Source organism: Heptranchias perlo, chromosome 25, assembly GCF_035084215.1.
Source record: "Heptranchias perlo isolate sHepPer1 chromosome 25, sHepPer1.hap1, whole genome shotgun sequence".
NCBI lineage: Eukaryota > Metazoa > Chordata > Chondrichthyes > Hexanchiformes > Hexanchidae > Heptranchias > Heptranchias perlo.
In genome coordinates this window covers 29407335-29423087 of record NC_090349.1, presented here as the reverse complement: position 1 = coordinate 29423087, position 15753 = coordinate 29407335, and the positions used below count along the sequence as shown (strand labels likewise).

Below are 15753 nucleotides of genomic sequence, written 5' to 3'. Positions count from 1 at the left end.
CAATTGCGGGTGGGTTGGGGGAAGGGGGGCTCCAAAAATCACGGAAATCCCGTTAGGGTTCGGAAGCTGGCTCCAACCCGCCGAGTTTAGAGTTTCCCAGGGACCCACCTGTATGCGCGCGGGCGACCCGAAAACAGAAGTCCCGCCAGCAATTAAAGCCTGTGGGATGATAGTTAAAGAGCTAAATGTACCTCACTGAGGTACTTAAGGCATTTTACCTGTGACTGGTGAAGGGATTAGAAAGATTTTTAAAACTTACCTGGGCGGCTTGCCCACCGCTTCTGATTGACTCCTGGTGAAACCAGGCATGAAGGGCCGGATCAGGGAACAAAAACTAAATAAATTAAATAAAAAACCATGCAAGGAAGTGAAAACACTAAATGAACCTGCCTCTGAAACCTGCTCCGATGTCCGATGTCTCCTGCTCCGATGCCCCCCCTTTTCATCCTCCCGATGTCCCCCTCTTCACCCCTTCGATGTCCCCCCTCCCCCGCAATCTTCCCTTCTCCCCCCCCAATCTTCCCCCCCATGATCTTCCCCTCTCCCCCTTCGATCTTCCCCTCTTCCCCTGCCGATCTTCGCCTCTCCCTCCCCCCCACCCCGGTCTTCCAGTCCAGCGCTGGATCTTCCATTCTCCCCCCCCCACCCGGTCTTCCAGTTCAGCGCCGGATGACGTCTGGCTCTCTCTCTTTCTTGCCCCCCGCCCCCCCCCACATCGGGTTGCAGCTCCTGACGGCAGCCAGCCTGTCAATCAGGCTAGCTGCCGGGTGCGAAACCCGGAGAGGATGTTAATCACTATCAATTAACGTGTGATCGCGTTGAAAGCGGTAAATTTGGTTCATGCGGGTTTGCCACATGTACCTTCACCCCCCCCCCCCCCGCCCCGCTGCCAACCCGCCACCATGGTAAAATTGAGCCCATAGGGACGATTTTAACCCTACTCAGCCAGCATTTAAAATCACCCGCGCCACTTTTCTGTCAAAGTCCCACTGTTGTCCCACAGGTTTGGATTTTAACCTGCTCTTCTGAGCAGGCAAGAGAGACACCTACTGGAAAACAGAGGGTTCCTTCTTTAAATATGCAGATCAGGCACCAATGATGTCATCAGGGCCCGACTGCTATTTTAACCAGAGGCCTGTGTGGAAAAGCACTTGTGGCTTTCCCATCAGGCCAACCTTGCAGGAAGAGGAGTGGGTGCCAAAAGAGGCTCAAAAAGGTACCTGGTTTTCCTTTTTTTAAAAAAATACTTTTCTTGTGGGGCCAGGAGTGGCTGAAATTCTCCTCTGGACCCCACAAAGAAAGTTTAGACCTCCCCTGTCCCAGTCTTACCCCCTCACCTACCAGCCACTTCCCACTTCCCAACCTCCTACCACCTGACATTCAACTCCCTCCCGCCACCCAGCTGTTGCTTCCTGATGGTTTTGGGAGGGATCCTGACTGGGCCTATGCAGATGAGACCGGGGAGTTAAAAACCCCCGGGCCTCACGCTGCTGAGGTCGGGACAATTTGCCACCCATCTTGGCCCCTCACCTGGACAACTGCCTCCCTGGGTTAAAATCAGGGCTAGTGAGTGCATCGCCTTAATTATTATTAAAGCTGGACACGATTAACCACTGTATTTGGTGGTGGTGAGGAGGAGGAAAAGGTGGTTTCATCCAAAATCATTCTTTATTTTACAAGCCAAGACTGAGCTGTGTATTAGTAGCATTCTGGATGACAATTGAAAATCAAACAAATGCAACTTTTTAAAATGGCACTGCAATACTAACTTCTGTTTGACTCTGTGATTTAAAGTGTGCTGTATCATTCCTTCTGTGCTGTATCATTCTATGATTCTCTATCAGAGGACGCAGATTTAAGGTGATTGGCAAAAGAACCAGAGGTGACATCAGGAAACATTTTTTTACGCAGCGAGTTGTTGTGATCTGGAATGCACTGCCTGAAAGGGTGGTGGAAGCAGATTCAATAATAACTTTCAAAAGGGAACTGGATAAATACTTGAAGGGAAAAAATTCGCAGGGCTATGGAGAAAGAGCAGGGGAGAGGGACTAATGGATAGCTCAACCAATGAGCCAGCATGGGCATTATGGGCCGAATGGTCTCCTTCTGTACTGTATGATTCTAAAATATTGCTCTTCTGACTCACAACTTACTCTAAAGCCTAATACTAAATTACCACAAATCTATGATTCCTGGAAAAGTAGCTAATTGATTAAAAAAAAATTCTCCCCTCCTTTCTAGCTGACTCATTCGAAGGCATGATACCTTACCCAAGCAGCTATTCTTCATGTGTGAGCCTGGGCAGTGAGCATCAGATGTCTATTGAACTGGAGAGGCCAGAGTTAGTGCTGCCAAGCCTGTCCTGTCCTAATCCTTATAGAGGGTGGTTAGAATGTGAAATTTTCAACCACAAACCATTGTTGAAGCAGAGTCCATAAATTCTTTTAAAAGGGAATTAGATAGTTGAATGAAAAAGAGAACTACTAATGGGTATGGGGAGCAAGTAGGAGAGTGGGGTTAGCCCAGGTGGCTCAAGTGGAGAAAAACACCTGGATAGACTCGATGGTCCAGATGCCTTATTTTGGTGTTGTAATTTTCTAAGCTTGGACCTGGTCTGCATGGCTGAATTACACACTTTCTTTAACCGAGATATTGGGGAACTGGAATGTTGCTTTTAATTTTTAAAAAAGTAATTGAGGGCACATTGAACATATACAGATTAACATTTCAAAACGTGTCTATTACAGGTCTAGATGTACCGGGGGAGAAAAATTGGATAAGGGCCGTTTTTGGGCGCGGGTAGCGTGATGTGCTATTACTCCGCGCCCAATGGCCCCTACGCAGGCAGGACGCAAGTTTCGGCCCACCCGAGGACTCGCCTGCAATCAGCGTTCCATTCCAGGCCTTGCACGTAGAATCAATGCAATTCGCACTTTCCACCACCAGGGGAGCTCAATCTCTTAAAGGGAGGATGTTTCTTAGAAATCTCTTAAAGGTAGCTGGTACCTGTTATTTGCTGAAAATAACAGTCTACTGTCTGCATGGAGTCTGAACAGAGATCAGACATTGCACATGTAAAACACAGATGCAGATCCCATCCCTATGTTTACACACTGATGAGTTATGTTAAAACATTGAATAAAGGTTGCGCACTACTAAATCCCACATCCTCCAATCTGCACGCCAGACCTCACCAATTTAACAATCTGAGTTGATACCAGGCCTGCGAGAGTGCGTGCACCAAGGTTCTCTGCTGATGCACTAGAGACCTTGGTGCAAGAGGTGGACAGAAGGAGGGACATCCAATATCTGCAGGGGGGGCAAGAGGCCCTCCAGACATATATCCAAAAGACAGTGGGGACGAAGTCAATGCTAAGCGCACAGCATCATGAACATGGATGCAGTGCAGGAAGACGTTCAATGCTTTGACATGAGTGGTCAAGGTGAGTGAGGTCAACTGTCAAGTGGCGTCTCCGACCAACTGCACCACACACTACACCCCCCCATCCCCCACATACCAACAAACTCACTCTTTCCGTCAGTACTCAACTATTTCAACCAGATGCTTCCTCTCTCCCTTATATATTACCATGGTTTCAAGCCGCCCACCCACAACTCACAGGCCACACACACTGGCAGCTATTCAACCACGACAGGCACATCGCCCAGACACGCGACCCACTTTCTTGTAGGAGAAGGTGGCGCATATCAGGAGGCAGCAAGTGGCATTTAGCCCCTCAAGCCTGTTCCGCCATTCAATGAGATCATGGTGGACCTGTGACCTAACTCCATATACCCGCCTTAGCCCCATATCCCTTCATACTCTTGGTTCATAGAAATCTATCAATCTCAGATTTAATATTCACAAGTGAGCTAGCATCAACTGCCGTCTGCAGAAGAGCGTTCCAAACATCTCCCACCCTTTGCGTGTAGAAGCATTTCCCAACTTCACTCCCGCACGACCCGGATCTAAATGTTATGCTATGTCCCTGCGTCCTAGTATTGAAGTCTAGGAGACCTCCAAAAACAGTTACAAATGTCTCAGCAGCCAGAAGCAATAATCCAGCCACCAACCTGTAAATCCTGCATGGTCCCTTTAAATAGCGCTGGTGGGGGTCCTCCAGGCACTCTAAGACACGTTCAGATGGTCGGGGTTAAGACTGTGCGTTGAGTTGAGTGTTAAGTGCCAAAATGGTGTCTATCACTTTAAATCAGCGTTGCACACTGATTAAAGCCATTTTCTCCCTACTTTACAAGCTTTCGGAGGCTTCCTCCTTCGTCAGGAAGCCTCCGAAAGCTTGTTAATTTAAAATAAAATTGCTGGACTATAACTTGGTGTTGTAAAATTGTTTACATGATTCCAGTGTTCGATATCTGCGCCTGCGCTAACTCCTATACTAAGATGGTGCCTGGCGCACATCACACTGGAAACGTGTATGCGCATCCAAGACGCCATCTTGAATGTCGGAGAGGCCGTGTAGCGCCGAAACAACGGGTGCTACACGGCCCAATTTAGCACCCACTGTTTTTTAATTGCAGTGCACTGTGTGAAATCAGTGCAGTTCCTTTTCTCTTCATCACTTATTTTTTTCAGTCACAACTTGACCACCAGAGGGCATGAGAAGATTTGTAACAGTGCTGAAGATTGGACAGTACACCATCATCCATTGATTAAAAACACAGTACACATTAACTCTAGGTAGCTTGACGATACAGCAGTAAAGAATTAAGTGTGAAATAGAACATAAAGGGGTAGAAATTGGTCCTCGTTGCTCCCGTTTTCCAGTCGAAGAACAAGGGCAAAGATGACGACTTTTGCAGCAGGTCAATGCCCTGCACCTCATGGGCACCTAAGAATCGTCCAACACCATATTGGCCGTGGATGAGGCAGCCACCTAAAACAAATGTTAGGCTCCTTCCATATGATAATGAGGGGCCCAGCTGCCAGTTTTAGGACCTCTCTGAGAAACTGGGCTGCTCCGTTCAGGTTTTCCTGGCATGGATGTGACCTAGTAAGTTAATGTGTTTTAAATTTTGACGTGGAGCCAGGAGGAGCAGGAGTGCTACTCCCGGCTCCACAGCACTCCTGATCACCATTGCCACCCCAAGATCGATCCCTCTCCCATTCTCCTTTCCGCTTCTGAACTTACCCGAGGGCCATTGCCGGCAAGGCGAGTGGCCCAAAATTGATCAATAGGAATGAGGCTGGAGACCCAATTTCGGATGAGCCTCAGGCCTCCTAGTTAGGGCCCGCGCTGTCTGCATGCTGTTGCTTATGTGCCCAAAAACAGGCCTTAACCAATTTCTACCCCAAACTCTTTATATCACACTGAATATATTGCAATACTCAATGCTGACTTACTATAGAAACCAAAAAACAATCAAGAGTACATTTAGAAAATAATTCACAACCAAAATAAATTTTGTTAATAAATCCTATTGTATTTGTAATTTTCTTAACCTTGATTTTTTTATATCCTTCATTTTTTACTTCTTTTGCCTACTGCAGTCAAAACCAAATTAAATCACAATAGACAATGTTCAAAGAGACTTCATATCACAAGTAAAGAATCTAACGTTATCTCTAAACCCTCTTGGTGTAACAGAAAAGAAAAAACGGACACGTTGCATTCATTTTAGAGGAAAACTCTATCCCATTATGGCAACAACAACTGGGTTGTCAATGCATCATATCCCTCAACCTAATACAGCAATGGGTTTACTAGACGTTAACTCCTTCACACCTTCAATAATAGCGCTGTTTAACAGCTCAATTAACTGTAAGGGATATAATAAAACCCTGAAGAAGTGTTTGTTATCTTGCTTGCATTCGATGTTTCTCTTCCAACCCCAGATCATAATTGTTCTCCATTCTATCTGATTCTTACTTCAACAGTTGTACTCTCAACTCTGAGTCAGAAGGTTGTGGATTGAAGTCCCACTCCAGAGACTTAAGTATATAATCTAGGCTGTCACTCAGCTACCACGGCCCTAAGATCTGGAATTTCCTCCCTAAAGCTCTCTGCCTCACCACACCTCTCTCCTCCTTTAAGATGCTCCTTAAAACCTACCTCTTTGACCAAGCTTTTGGTCACATGTCCAAATGCCTCCTTCTTTGGCTTGGTGTCAATTTTTTCTCTGATTACATTCCTGTGAAGCGCCTTGAGATCTTTCACTACATTAAAGGCCTATACAAATGCGAGATGTTGTTGAGGGAGCATTGCACTGTTGGAGGTGATGTCTTTCAGATGAGATGTTAAACCGAGGCCCTGTCTGCCTACTCAGGTGGACGTAAAAGATGCAATAGCACTTTTGAAGAAGAGCAGGGGCGTTCACCCCGATGTCTTGGCCAACATTTATCCCTCAACCAACACCATTAAAACAGATTATTTAGTCATGTATATCTCCTTGCTGTTTGTGATACCTTGGTGAGAAGAAATTGGCTGCCATGTTTGCCTCATAACAACAGTGACTACACTTCCAAAAAAGTAATTAATTGGCTGGGAAGTGCTGAGGGATGTGGGTGCTATATAAATACATTAGTTACATCGAATCTACAGCACAGAAACAGGCCATTTGGCCCATCTGGTCGATGCTGGCGTTTATGCTCCACGCGCGCCTCCTCCCTCCCTAATTCATAACTATCAGCTTACCCATCTATTCCCTCGTGTGCTTATCTAGCTTCCCCATAAATGCATCTATGCCTTTGCCTCAACTACTCCTTGTGGTAGCACATTCCACATTCTTACCACTCTTTGGGTAAAGAGGTTTTTTCTGAATTCCCTATTGGATTTGTTAGCGACTATTTTATATTTATGACCTTTAGTTTTGGTCTCCCCCACAAGTGAAAACATTTTCTCCATTCCTAACCTATCAAACCCTTTCATTATCTTAAAGACCTCTATCAGGTCACCTCTCAGCCTGCTCTTTTCAAGAGAAAAGAGCCCCAGCCTGTTCAGCCTTTCATTCATTAGTTCAAGTTAATAGATTTCAATTTAAATATTGAAACATTGCCTTTTATATCTATTTAAATGTTTAAATAATAATGGAAGAAAAAGAACTAAGATGGTGCAGATCTAGAAATAATTGCAGAAATGGGAGACAAATGCAAGGGACAAGTAAAAGTTATCGAGGTGATAGGTCAGGACTATTACTTTGGATTGCAGCAGGCACGTGCATTTAAATGAACAGTTATAACTACTCATTTAATAGCTTTTAAGTAGTTAAACATGGAAAGGTTCAGTTCTCACTGATTGCAGCTGTGATCTTGGTTCTTTATCCATTGATGTAGTCAACTTTGACCTTAAATACAAGGGTGCACAAAACTTCAAAGCTTTCATGACGTAAAGTTCAAAGTCTCAAAATCAAAATCCTCATCCCACATAAATAATAAATCTAATAGCATGTGTACTATATGAAAATAGATAACGGATAGCTGGAGCGCTCAATCTTTTTTCATGGATATGAGATAATCTACCCAAGGCAAGCGTTAGTGAATTTCAAGATGCATCACAATAAGCCTGGAGTATCTGTTCCTACTTGTCTCAGACCTATTACTATTAATGATGTGGAGATACCGGTGATGGACTGGGGTGGACTAATGTAAGGAATCTTACAACACCAGGTTATAGTCCAACAGTTTTATTTGAAAATCACAAGCTTTCGGAGCTTACCTCCTTCATCAGGTGAGTGACGAAGGAGGTAAGCTCCGAAAGCTTGTGATTTTCAAATAAAACTGTTGGACTATAACCTGGTGTTGTAAGATTCCTTACATTTATTACTATTAACTCCACCTAATGATTTGGTAAAGTACAAATCAGAGGAATGATAACTGGTTCAGTCCTAAACAAAATAGCAAGGTTTCATCTTGGGTTTAAATGAGATTTATAAAAGCAAAATCAATTGTGCAGTGAGTAATCTTCTGTATTTTGTACCAGGCTCGCTTGTACAAGGTGCTGAGGTAGGTGCTACTGAAATTATCTAACAATAAATACTGACACAATTCATCACACTCAGTAGATGCAGTCAGCCCTACGATGTAAACCCACACCTCCAAGACTGTGTAGCAAGTGTTATTAGCACCACGTCATAATTACAACTCGAGTACAAGTTTAGAATGCATTTACAGTGCAAAGCAACATCCACTTCACCTTGATTCTAGACTGGCAGTGTAAATCTGGAGTCAGGGCCTAACCCGATTCTGGAGTGGAGTATAAATTCAGTGCCGAGTCAACTTTGGTTTGCAAAGTGCTTGGGGGAGGGGGAGGGGGAGGGGTCTATTAGACTCTGAATACTTGCTAACCGTCCCTGGCCTTAATTTAAATGTTTGGAGAGCAGGGAATCTTCCTTCCCCACTATCGGAACATTTAGATTTCTAACTTTTTGCAGACAGTTCTACGCAGGCATGAATCCAGGCATGTGTAGGTCAATCTCCTAAGCAGGCCAATTAAATTACCAACCAGCTCGGAGCCAAGCTACAGCTTGAACTACAGTTATCTGTCTCAGATCAGTAGCCGCACTGTAAGAGCACCCTTAGAAAATAGCTGGAGTTATAGTGGTTGTTAGCAATACAGTGTGGTCATTATTAAGTTCAAGACAAATGCACCCTGCTGACCAATGTATTTTTTCAACATGCTTTGATCTCAACTGCACTGGCAATAACATGAACTTATTCAGTCACAGCATTAACCACATATATTTTTAGATTATATAGAGTTACTCTGGTTAATTGCTTTAAATGTCATTAACTACATTGCAACATTCCCCAAAGTGACAACTGAATGCATGTATGCAGGGATTATGCAACCGGCATCTTTTTTTTGTAGGAGTGAGGTGTAATTCTGAAAATGTCATCCTAAAACTAGATCCAAGAGCTGTGTGTGTGTGTGTGTGTGTGAGTGAGACTGCGGACGAAGAGCTGTGTGTGTGTGACTGCGGAGCTGTGTGTGTGTGTGTCTGCGGAGGTGTGTGTGTGTGTCTGCGGAGGTGTGTGTGTGTGTCTGCGGAGGTGTGTGTGTGTGTCGCGGAGGTGTGTGTGTGTCGCGGAGGTGTGTGTGTGGTGTGTGTGTCGCGGAGGTGTGTGTGTGTGTGTCGCGGAGGTGTGTGTGTGTGTCGCGGAGGTGTGTGTGTGTGTGTCGCGGAGGTGTGTGTGTGTCGCGGAGGTGTGTGTGTGTGTGTCGCGGAGGTGTGTGTGTGTCTGCGGAGGTGTGTGTGTGTCTGCGGAGGTGTGTGTGTGGTGTGTGTGTCTGCGGAGGTGTGTGTGTGTGTGGTGTGTGTGTCTGCGGAGGTGTGTGTGTGGTGTGTGTGTCTGCGGAGGTGTGTGTGTGTGTAGCGGAGGTGTGTGTGGTGTGTGTGGGTCTGCGGAGGTGTGTGTGGTGTGTGTGGGTCTGCGGAGGTGTGTGTGGTGTGTGTGTGTCTGCGGAGGTGGGTGTGTGGGTGTGTGACTGCAGCTAATGACGTCGCCTGCATCATTCAGGGGCCTACTATGCAGGTTGGAGATGTTAGGCTCTGACTGATACACATAAGCATCACCATACACACCTCTTGGAACCAGTTTGAAAACTAAAAACTCACATGCATGGATCACGTCATTCTATATAAGAAAAGCCTGGTGTCAGGTTTTGAGATTTTTTGACCATTTCTCCACAGAAAGATTTTGAGAAACATTTAAATATTAGTCCAGAATTTGCTGAACAAATAAAGGTGTGTGACACACATCATTATTAAGGTGCAAATCGTCCAGCAACTTGAGGCGAGGAAGAGATACCCATGAATTGCAAATCGCCACAAGCTGCTGGCCGATTGGCGCCACTCCGACGTTAGCTTTGTGAAAACGGTATCTCACCCGTAACCTCCCCTTGAGTTTCATGAAATTGCTGCATTTGCACATTAATTGCCCATTAAACTCACCACAAAAGTTAAGTCTAGTAATTATCAGCGTAAGTACTCTTCTAACAACGTGATAATTGTTAATGACTGCCAATCGACTTCTCTCAACCAGAAAGTGAACAATTAAAAGTGTGGCGTCCCATTCCTTCAGGTTGTGAATTGTTGTTGGGAGATTTAAAAAATGTCAAATTTTAAATTTTAAATTTTTTTCTTCCTTTTCCCTTTGTTTTCTTTTTAACCTCTCTCTAAATCCAATCTTTCTTTCCCTCTCTTTATTGCTCTTTCTGTACCTGATTTGACAATGAATTCACCCACTCTAATTCACCCTCCCTCTCAGTCCTTCCGCTGTTTATTTCTCAATCCTTTCATCTCATTGCTTAAGGAGATACACAGTTTGTCCCGTTGTTCACTAAGGTCCCAGATGCCCTGTTTCCCTCACTGCGCTGTTATCAGCTCGTACTTCCAGCAACTTTGTGGGCAAAAATTGTAGAAACCTAAACATGCACGAACAAGTCTAACTAATGGGGCATGCCGGGAGATGCCCCACTCCAGCACAGTCTGGGCCATTGAGTTTTTAATACACAGCCTTTTCACACAAATTTTTTTTTAAAATCTACTTTAAAAAATACAGTTAAAATGCTAATGGGCTTGGTACTGAAGTAATTTCCACAAAGACTAAACAATAAGCAATTCATTAGCCTGTTTCAGTAATCGATGAACATCTCACACCCTTGTCTTGGGAAGTCCCTGGCCCCAGACACTCAGCGAGTGTTGTCTGACATAGACCATCACCATAGGTTGTGAACACGGGGAAATTAAAACAGAGCTGGAAAGCTGCGAGATCAAGTTTTTACCAGGCTCGGGAGGTTAGAATAGGCTTTTTGTTTAAATCAAGCAAGATGTTGGGAACGTGCAGAGTATTCATTATTTTGCATTATTATGTGAAGACAAGTTGTACTGATTGAATTTAGTGAGTTTGATCATAACTGTTACCCTGTATGTTCATTTGCTATGAAACAAAGCAGTTTAATGACATGTTTCTGGCCTTATCCTACAGAATGCTTTCTCAGTCTACCGTCGAAAAGATTGCAGAGATGATATAAGGGCAAATGCAAGGGACGGGAATATCTGGTTCACATCACAACGGGGTTTTAGATTTAGGTTAAAATGACCAAGGATAAGGAGTTGCTTGGTGCAGAGGCTGATGGAAGAGAGGACACCTCGGTAAGGAATTTCTTGTGAGGTTTGGGGGAGGGTGGTGAAAATTGTAAAAGAGACTGTGAGGGATGGAAGAGGGTGAGATGCTTCAAGGAGGAGAAGGTGCCAGAGGAATAGGGGGAGAGGTCAAGCTGAGACATGTCAATACAATGCTAATACAATGGTTTGGAGGTGGGGGGTTGGTGATGAACAGTATAGCCAGGTGAGATGGCATCTGTAAGAGGGAAGGAGTTGCTGGCTTAATGCCACGTTTTGAAAGTTTCAGAACATCAATATGTCCATGATACCAAATTAGCTTGTAGGCTGACGGAGGAGTGCATCCCTGGAGTGATGGATAAGAAACCTTTGACTTTTTCCCAAAACATATACCAAGGAGCACTTTACCACCTGGCCAAATTCATGAATTATGATCCAAGAATCATTCAACATTAACTATCCATCCCACACTAAGCAAAATCACTCTGTCCTTAGCATACAGTCTCGCATTAAGGGAAAAGAAAAGGAAAGAGAAACCATATGGTACTCCAGCAAGAACAGATTACAACAGTCTTCTAACCTTTTAGATACAGAGTGTCTCAATCATCCATTGGTTTAAAATTACACACAAGTGAGGTTTCATTTTACCTTTCTAGGGACCACCAAGAAATTGAGCTGAACTCAAATAATTTCGCCGTGTAATTGTAACAGAAGCCAGCAAGTGTAGCGTGAGAATAATTTCTTTACTATCAACAGCACATCCTTACACAAACACCAACAGGGGATAGGATGAGAAGGAGGAGGAAGAGGAGGAGGAATGGGAGGAGGAGGGATGGAACTTTTCCCTTATTGTGCCATTAAACTCGCTGTTATTTTGGCAGCAAATTCTGGGCCATTGAATCTTGTAGCAGTTAGACTTTATCTACTTCACTAGTTATCTTCACTGCAAATATGTCTTTTAGTTCATAGCTATGTAATGGGTGTTTTCATACTCATTCACCAGCCAATTTGAAATTGAAATATCAAATACAGAGAATATGAATTTTATTTGATATATATATATATTTGTTGAATTTTTGTAATCATCAAGGCGAAGGATGTTAATCACTTTTGTCACTCAGTATCACCATCAAGAACTCCCAGATCAGACAGAAAACAACCGAGTGCAGAATAAAACGCACTCTACTTTGTCCAACAATCTCATCCTCAGAAGTCCTCCGTTACTGCACCATTATACATTTTTCCACTTTCTACTCAATCGTCATTGCAGGTTTTTTGAATGATTGCCTTTTTTGTACAAAGAGATGCTGAAATTTGTATAGTTTTGTATTGGGATTGATGCCTACTGGGAACTGAGTTGAGACTATCAAATTCATGTCATGTAGGACCCTTTAAAACAGGCAGAGGGAGGAGCCAAGACATTTGCAAAGAACATGGAGCTGATATGGATGAGTCAGCATACAGCTGGCAATGCACAGCAGGTGGGTAAATAGGCTCTAGGCTAAATACAGAATACTTAATCACAAAAAAATCACTTTGTACTGTTTTAGGTTCTCTATAAATCATATAGAATCATAGAATCATAGAAGTTTACAACATGGAAACAGGCCCTTTGGCCCAACATGTCCATGTCGCCCAGTTTATACCACTAAGCTAGTCCCAGTTGCCTGCACTTGGCCCATATCCCTCTATACCCATCTTACCCATGTAACTGTCCAAATGCTTTTTAAAAGACAAAATTGTACCCGCCTCTACTACTGCCTCTGGCAGCTCGTTCCAGACACTCACCACCCTTTGAGTGAAAAAATTGCCCCCCTGGACCCCTTTGTATCTCTCCCCTCTCACCTTAAATCTATGCCCCCTCGTTATAGACTCCCCTACCTTTGGGAAAAGATTTTGACTATCTACCTTATCTATGCCCCTCATTATTTTATAGACTTCTATAAGATCACCCCTAAACCTCCTACTCTCCAGGGAAAAAAGTCTCAGTCTATCCAACCCCTCCCTATAAGTCAAACCATCAAGTCCCGGTAGCATCCTAGTAAATCTTTTCTGCACTCTTTCTAGTTTAATAATATCCTTTCTATAATAGGGTGACCAGAACTGTACACAGTATTCCAAGTGTGGCCTTTCTAATGTCTTGTACAACTTCAACAAGACATCCCAACTCCTGTATTCAATCACCAGAAAATGTTTAGCCATATCTTTAATAAATCAAATGAAATTATACATGGATTTTCTATAAGTCGAGATATTCAGATTTCATGCAAGGCTAAAATGTGGCTACTGTGAAGAATGATAACGTGTACTTGCCATTGTTAGTCGATGTGTATCCAAGGTCAGTTGATCCTGGATAAGGAATGTCAGCACGTGATGGTCCTGCAGGTCCTGCAGGTCCTGGAGGTCCTGGTGGACCTGGTAAACCTCTCCCACCAGGAATGCCTGCTGCACCAGTCGGACCCGGAAGCCCTGGTGGACCTGACAAATCAAAATAATAACTTGCGTTAGGTTGATGGGTATAAAGGGCTAGCTCAATATTACATCTTAACTTCTGCCATCTGACAACACAATGACAAATTAAGTTGCAAGCTCCATACATATTGGAACCACCAACAATTTGGAGAGCAACCGTAAACATTTCTGAATGTTGTACTGGTGAATGCACACAGCAGTAAGCAGCTGTGAGACCTGTAATAGCTAGTTAACAGATAATAAATTCTAAACGCAGTACTTTTATTCACCCCTCTCTCAGTCACCATGTACAACTCCAAGACCCCTAACTCACAAAAATATCTAATTGCAGTTAGTCGTATCTTCTCATAGATACCTGTAGGAACTGAAACCTTTTGTACAAAACCAGCGCAACCAAAACAGATTACCTGCTCATTCATTCATTTGCTGTCTGTGGGATTCGCTGTGCAGAGATTGGTTGCTGCGTTTGCTTAGACATCAACAGTAATTCATTTTTGTAAAGTGCTTTGGGATGTCCTGAGGACACAACATGAGGCCATATAAATGTAAATTCTTTCTCTCTCACCATAAAATGGGAGAAAGGTCCAAAATAAGAAGAATAATTTTGAAGCACATCAAGACGAATTAGAGTTCTAAACACACAGTGGTCCTGAATTTCTGCGGGTGTTCTCCTAATCTTCTGCTGTAACTTCAGAGAGATCAGTGGAATTGCCAGAGAAACGGTGTAAACAGACAGCCATTTCTTCTAGGATTCTGCCGATCTCCCACTGAAGTTACAGCAGGAAATTGGAAGAATCCCCATAGCAATTGAGGGCCAGAATGTGCATGGTTTTTGGATAGAATTAATCGTCAGGCATTCAAATGTCTTTTTTTCTCATTTCACTAACAAGGGCTTCAGCTGCTTCATACAAACAGAGATACAGGGCATGATTTTAGCCTCAAGTTCGGGGGTGGGTTGGGGGAAGGGGGGCAGTGAAAATAGATGATTTTAGGAGCGGGAACAAATCTTGGCTCCAAGCCGCCGACTTTCGCGTTTGACCCAGACGCATCTGAGTGAGCGGGCGTTTCAGGAAGCCAAAAGTCCCACTGGCCTTCGATATTTAAAATGACAATTAAGAGACTTAAACTTGTTAAGGGGTTTAATTTTTAGTGTACTGAGGCAGAGAAACCATTTTAACTCTGCCTCAACATGTCTTCCGTGGCCTCTGAAAGGCGCCATGGAAACAGAGGCGAGTTGCAGCCGGCAGCCATTTGTACCTTTAAACCAGGGATTGACACGTGAATAAAAGGTGAGTTTTTGCAGCAGGGCAATCAGTCCTCTCAGACGAACCTTTGGCTGAGATTTCTTTGTTCACATTCAGAATTCTTGCGTTCACACATATTTACCTACAGTTTGGACCCCCTCAAACTGACACCATCAGGACGGGGGGTGCAATGGATTTATTCAGCAGTACATCTGAGGAGGAGGCACATCACCATCTGCGGCAGGCACGGCTGCAGTTCTGGGACTTGCAGCTCCACAAGACAGAGGTGCGCCACAAGGACCTGCAGAAGAGCAGACAAGGGAACAACGGGGGGCCGAGGTTGCAGGAGGCACTACCCCTGTGAGAGGGTCTACAGGCAGAGGCTGAGCTTCCTGGATCTCTCTGAGAAGCAGTGTGTACCAAGGCTCAGATTGAGTCGCCAGGTAGTTATGACATCTGCAGGCTCCTTAATGCAGAGTTGCTCCTGGCTGAGCCTGGTGGCAATGCATTGCCCGACACAGTTAAAGTCACCAACGCCCTCAATTTCTTCGCCTCTGGATCCTTCCAGGGCACCACCGGTGACATTGCCAGGACCTCAGTTTTCAGCACATAAGTGTATACGACAGGTCACTGATGGCTTGTTTGCCAGGGCATCCAACTATGTCAACTTCCCCATCGATGATGTCAACCAGATTGAGAGGGCAATGGGTTTCAACTCTCTGGCTGACTTTCCACGGGTACAGGGTGCAATTGATTGCACGCATGTAACAATCCGAGGACCTGCACGTGAGCCAGGACTGTTCATCAACAGAAAGGGACATCACTCCATCAATGCGCAGCTGGTTTGCGACCACCGGAAGAGGTTTCTGCAGGTGTGTGCCAATTTCCCTTGCAGCTGCCGTGATTCCTTCATTCTGTGCGAATCCATTATCCCGGCCCTCTTTCACGCACAAGA

At 44.3% G+C, this 15753-nt stretch overlaps 1 protein-coding gene across 5 annotated transcripts in view; it reads right to left on the bottom strand.

Annotated features, from left to right (window-relative positions):
• Positions 1 to 15753, bottom strand: part of emid1 (EMI domain containing 1) — a 323148-nt gene that overhangs the window by 51241 nt on the left and 256154 nt on the right. For all 5 annotated transcript variants that reach the window (XM_068005893.1, XM_068005895.1, XM_068005898.1 and 2 more), the window contains one exon: positions 13396 to 13560. In XM_068005893.1, coding sequence (XP_067861994.1) covers positions 13396 to 13560 — 165 coding nt within the window. The remainder of the gene's footprint in view (positions 1 to 13395; positions 13561 to 15753) is intronic.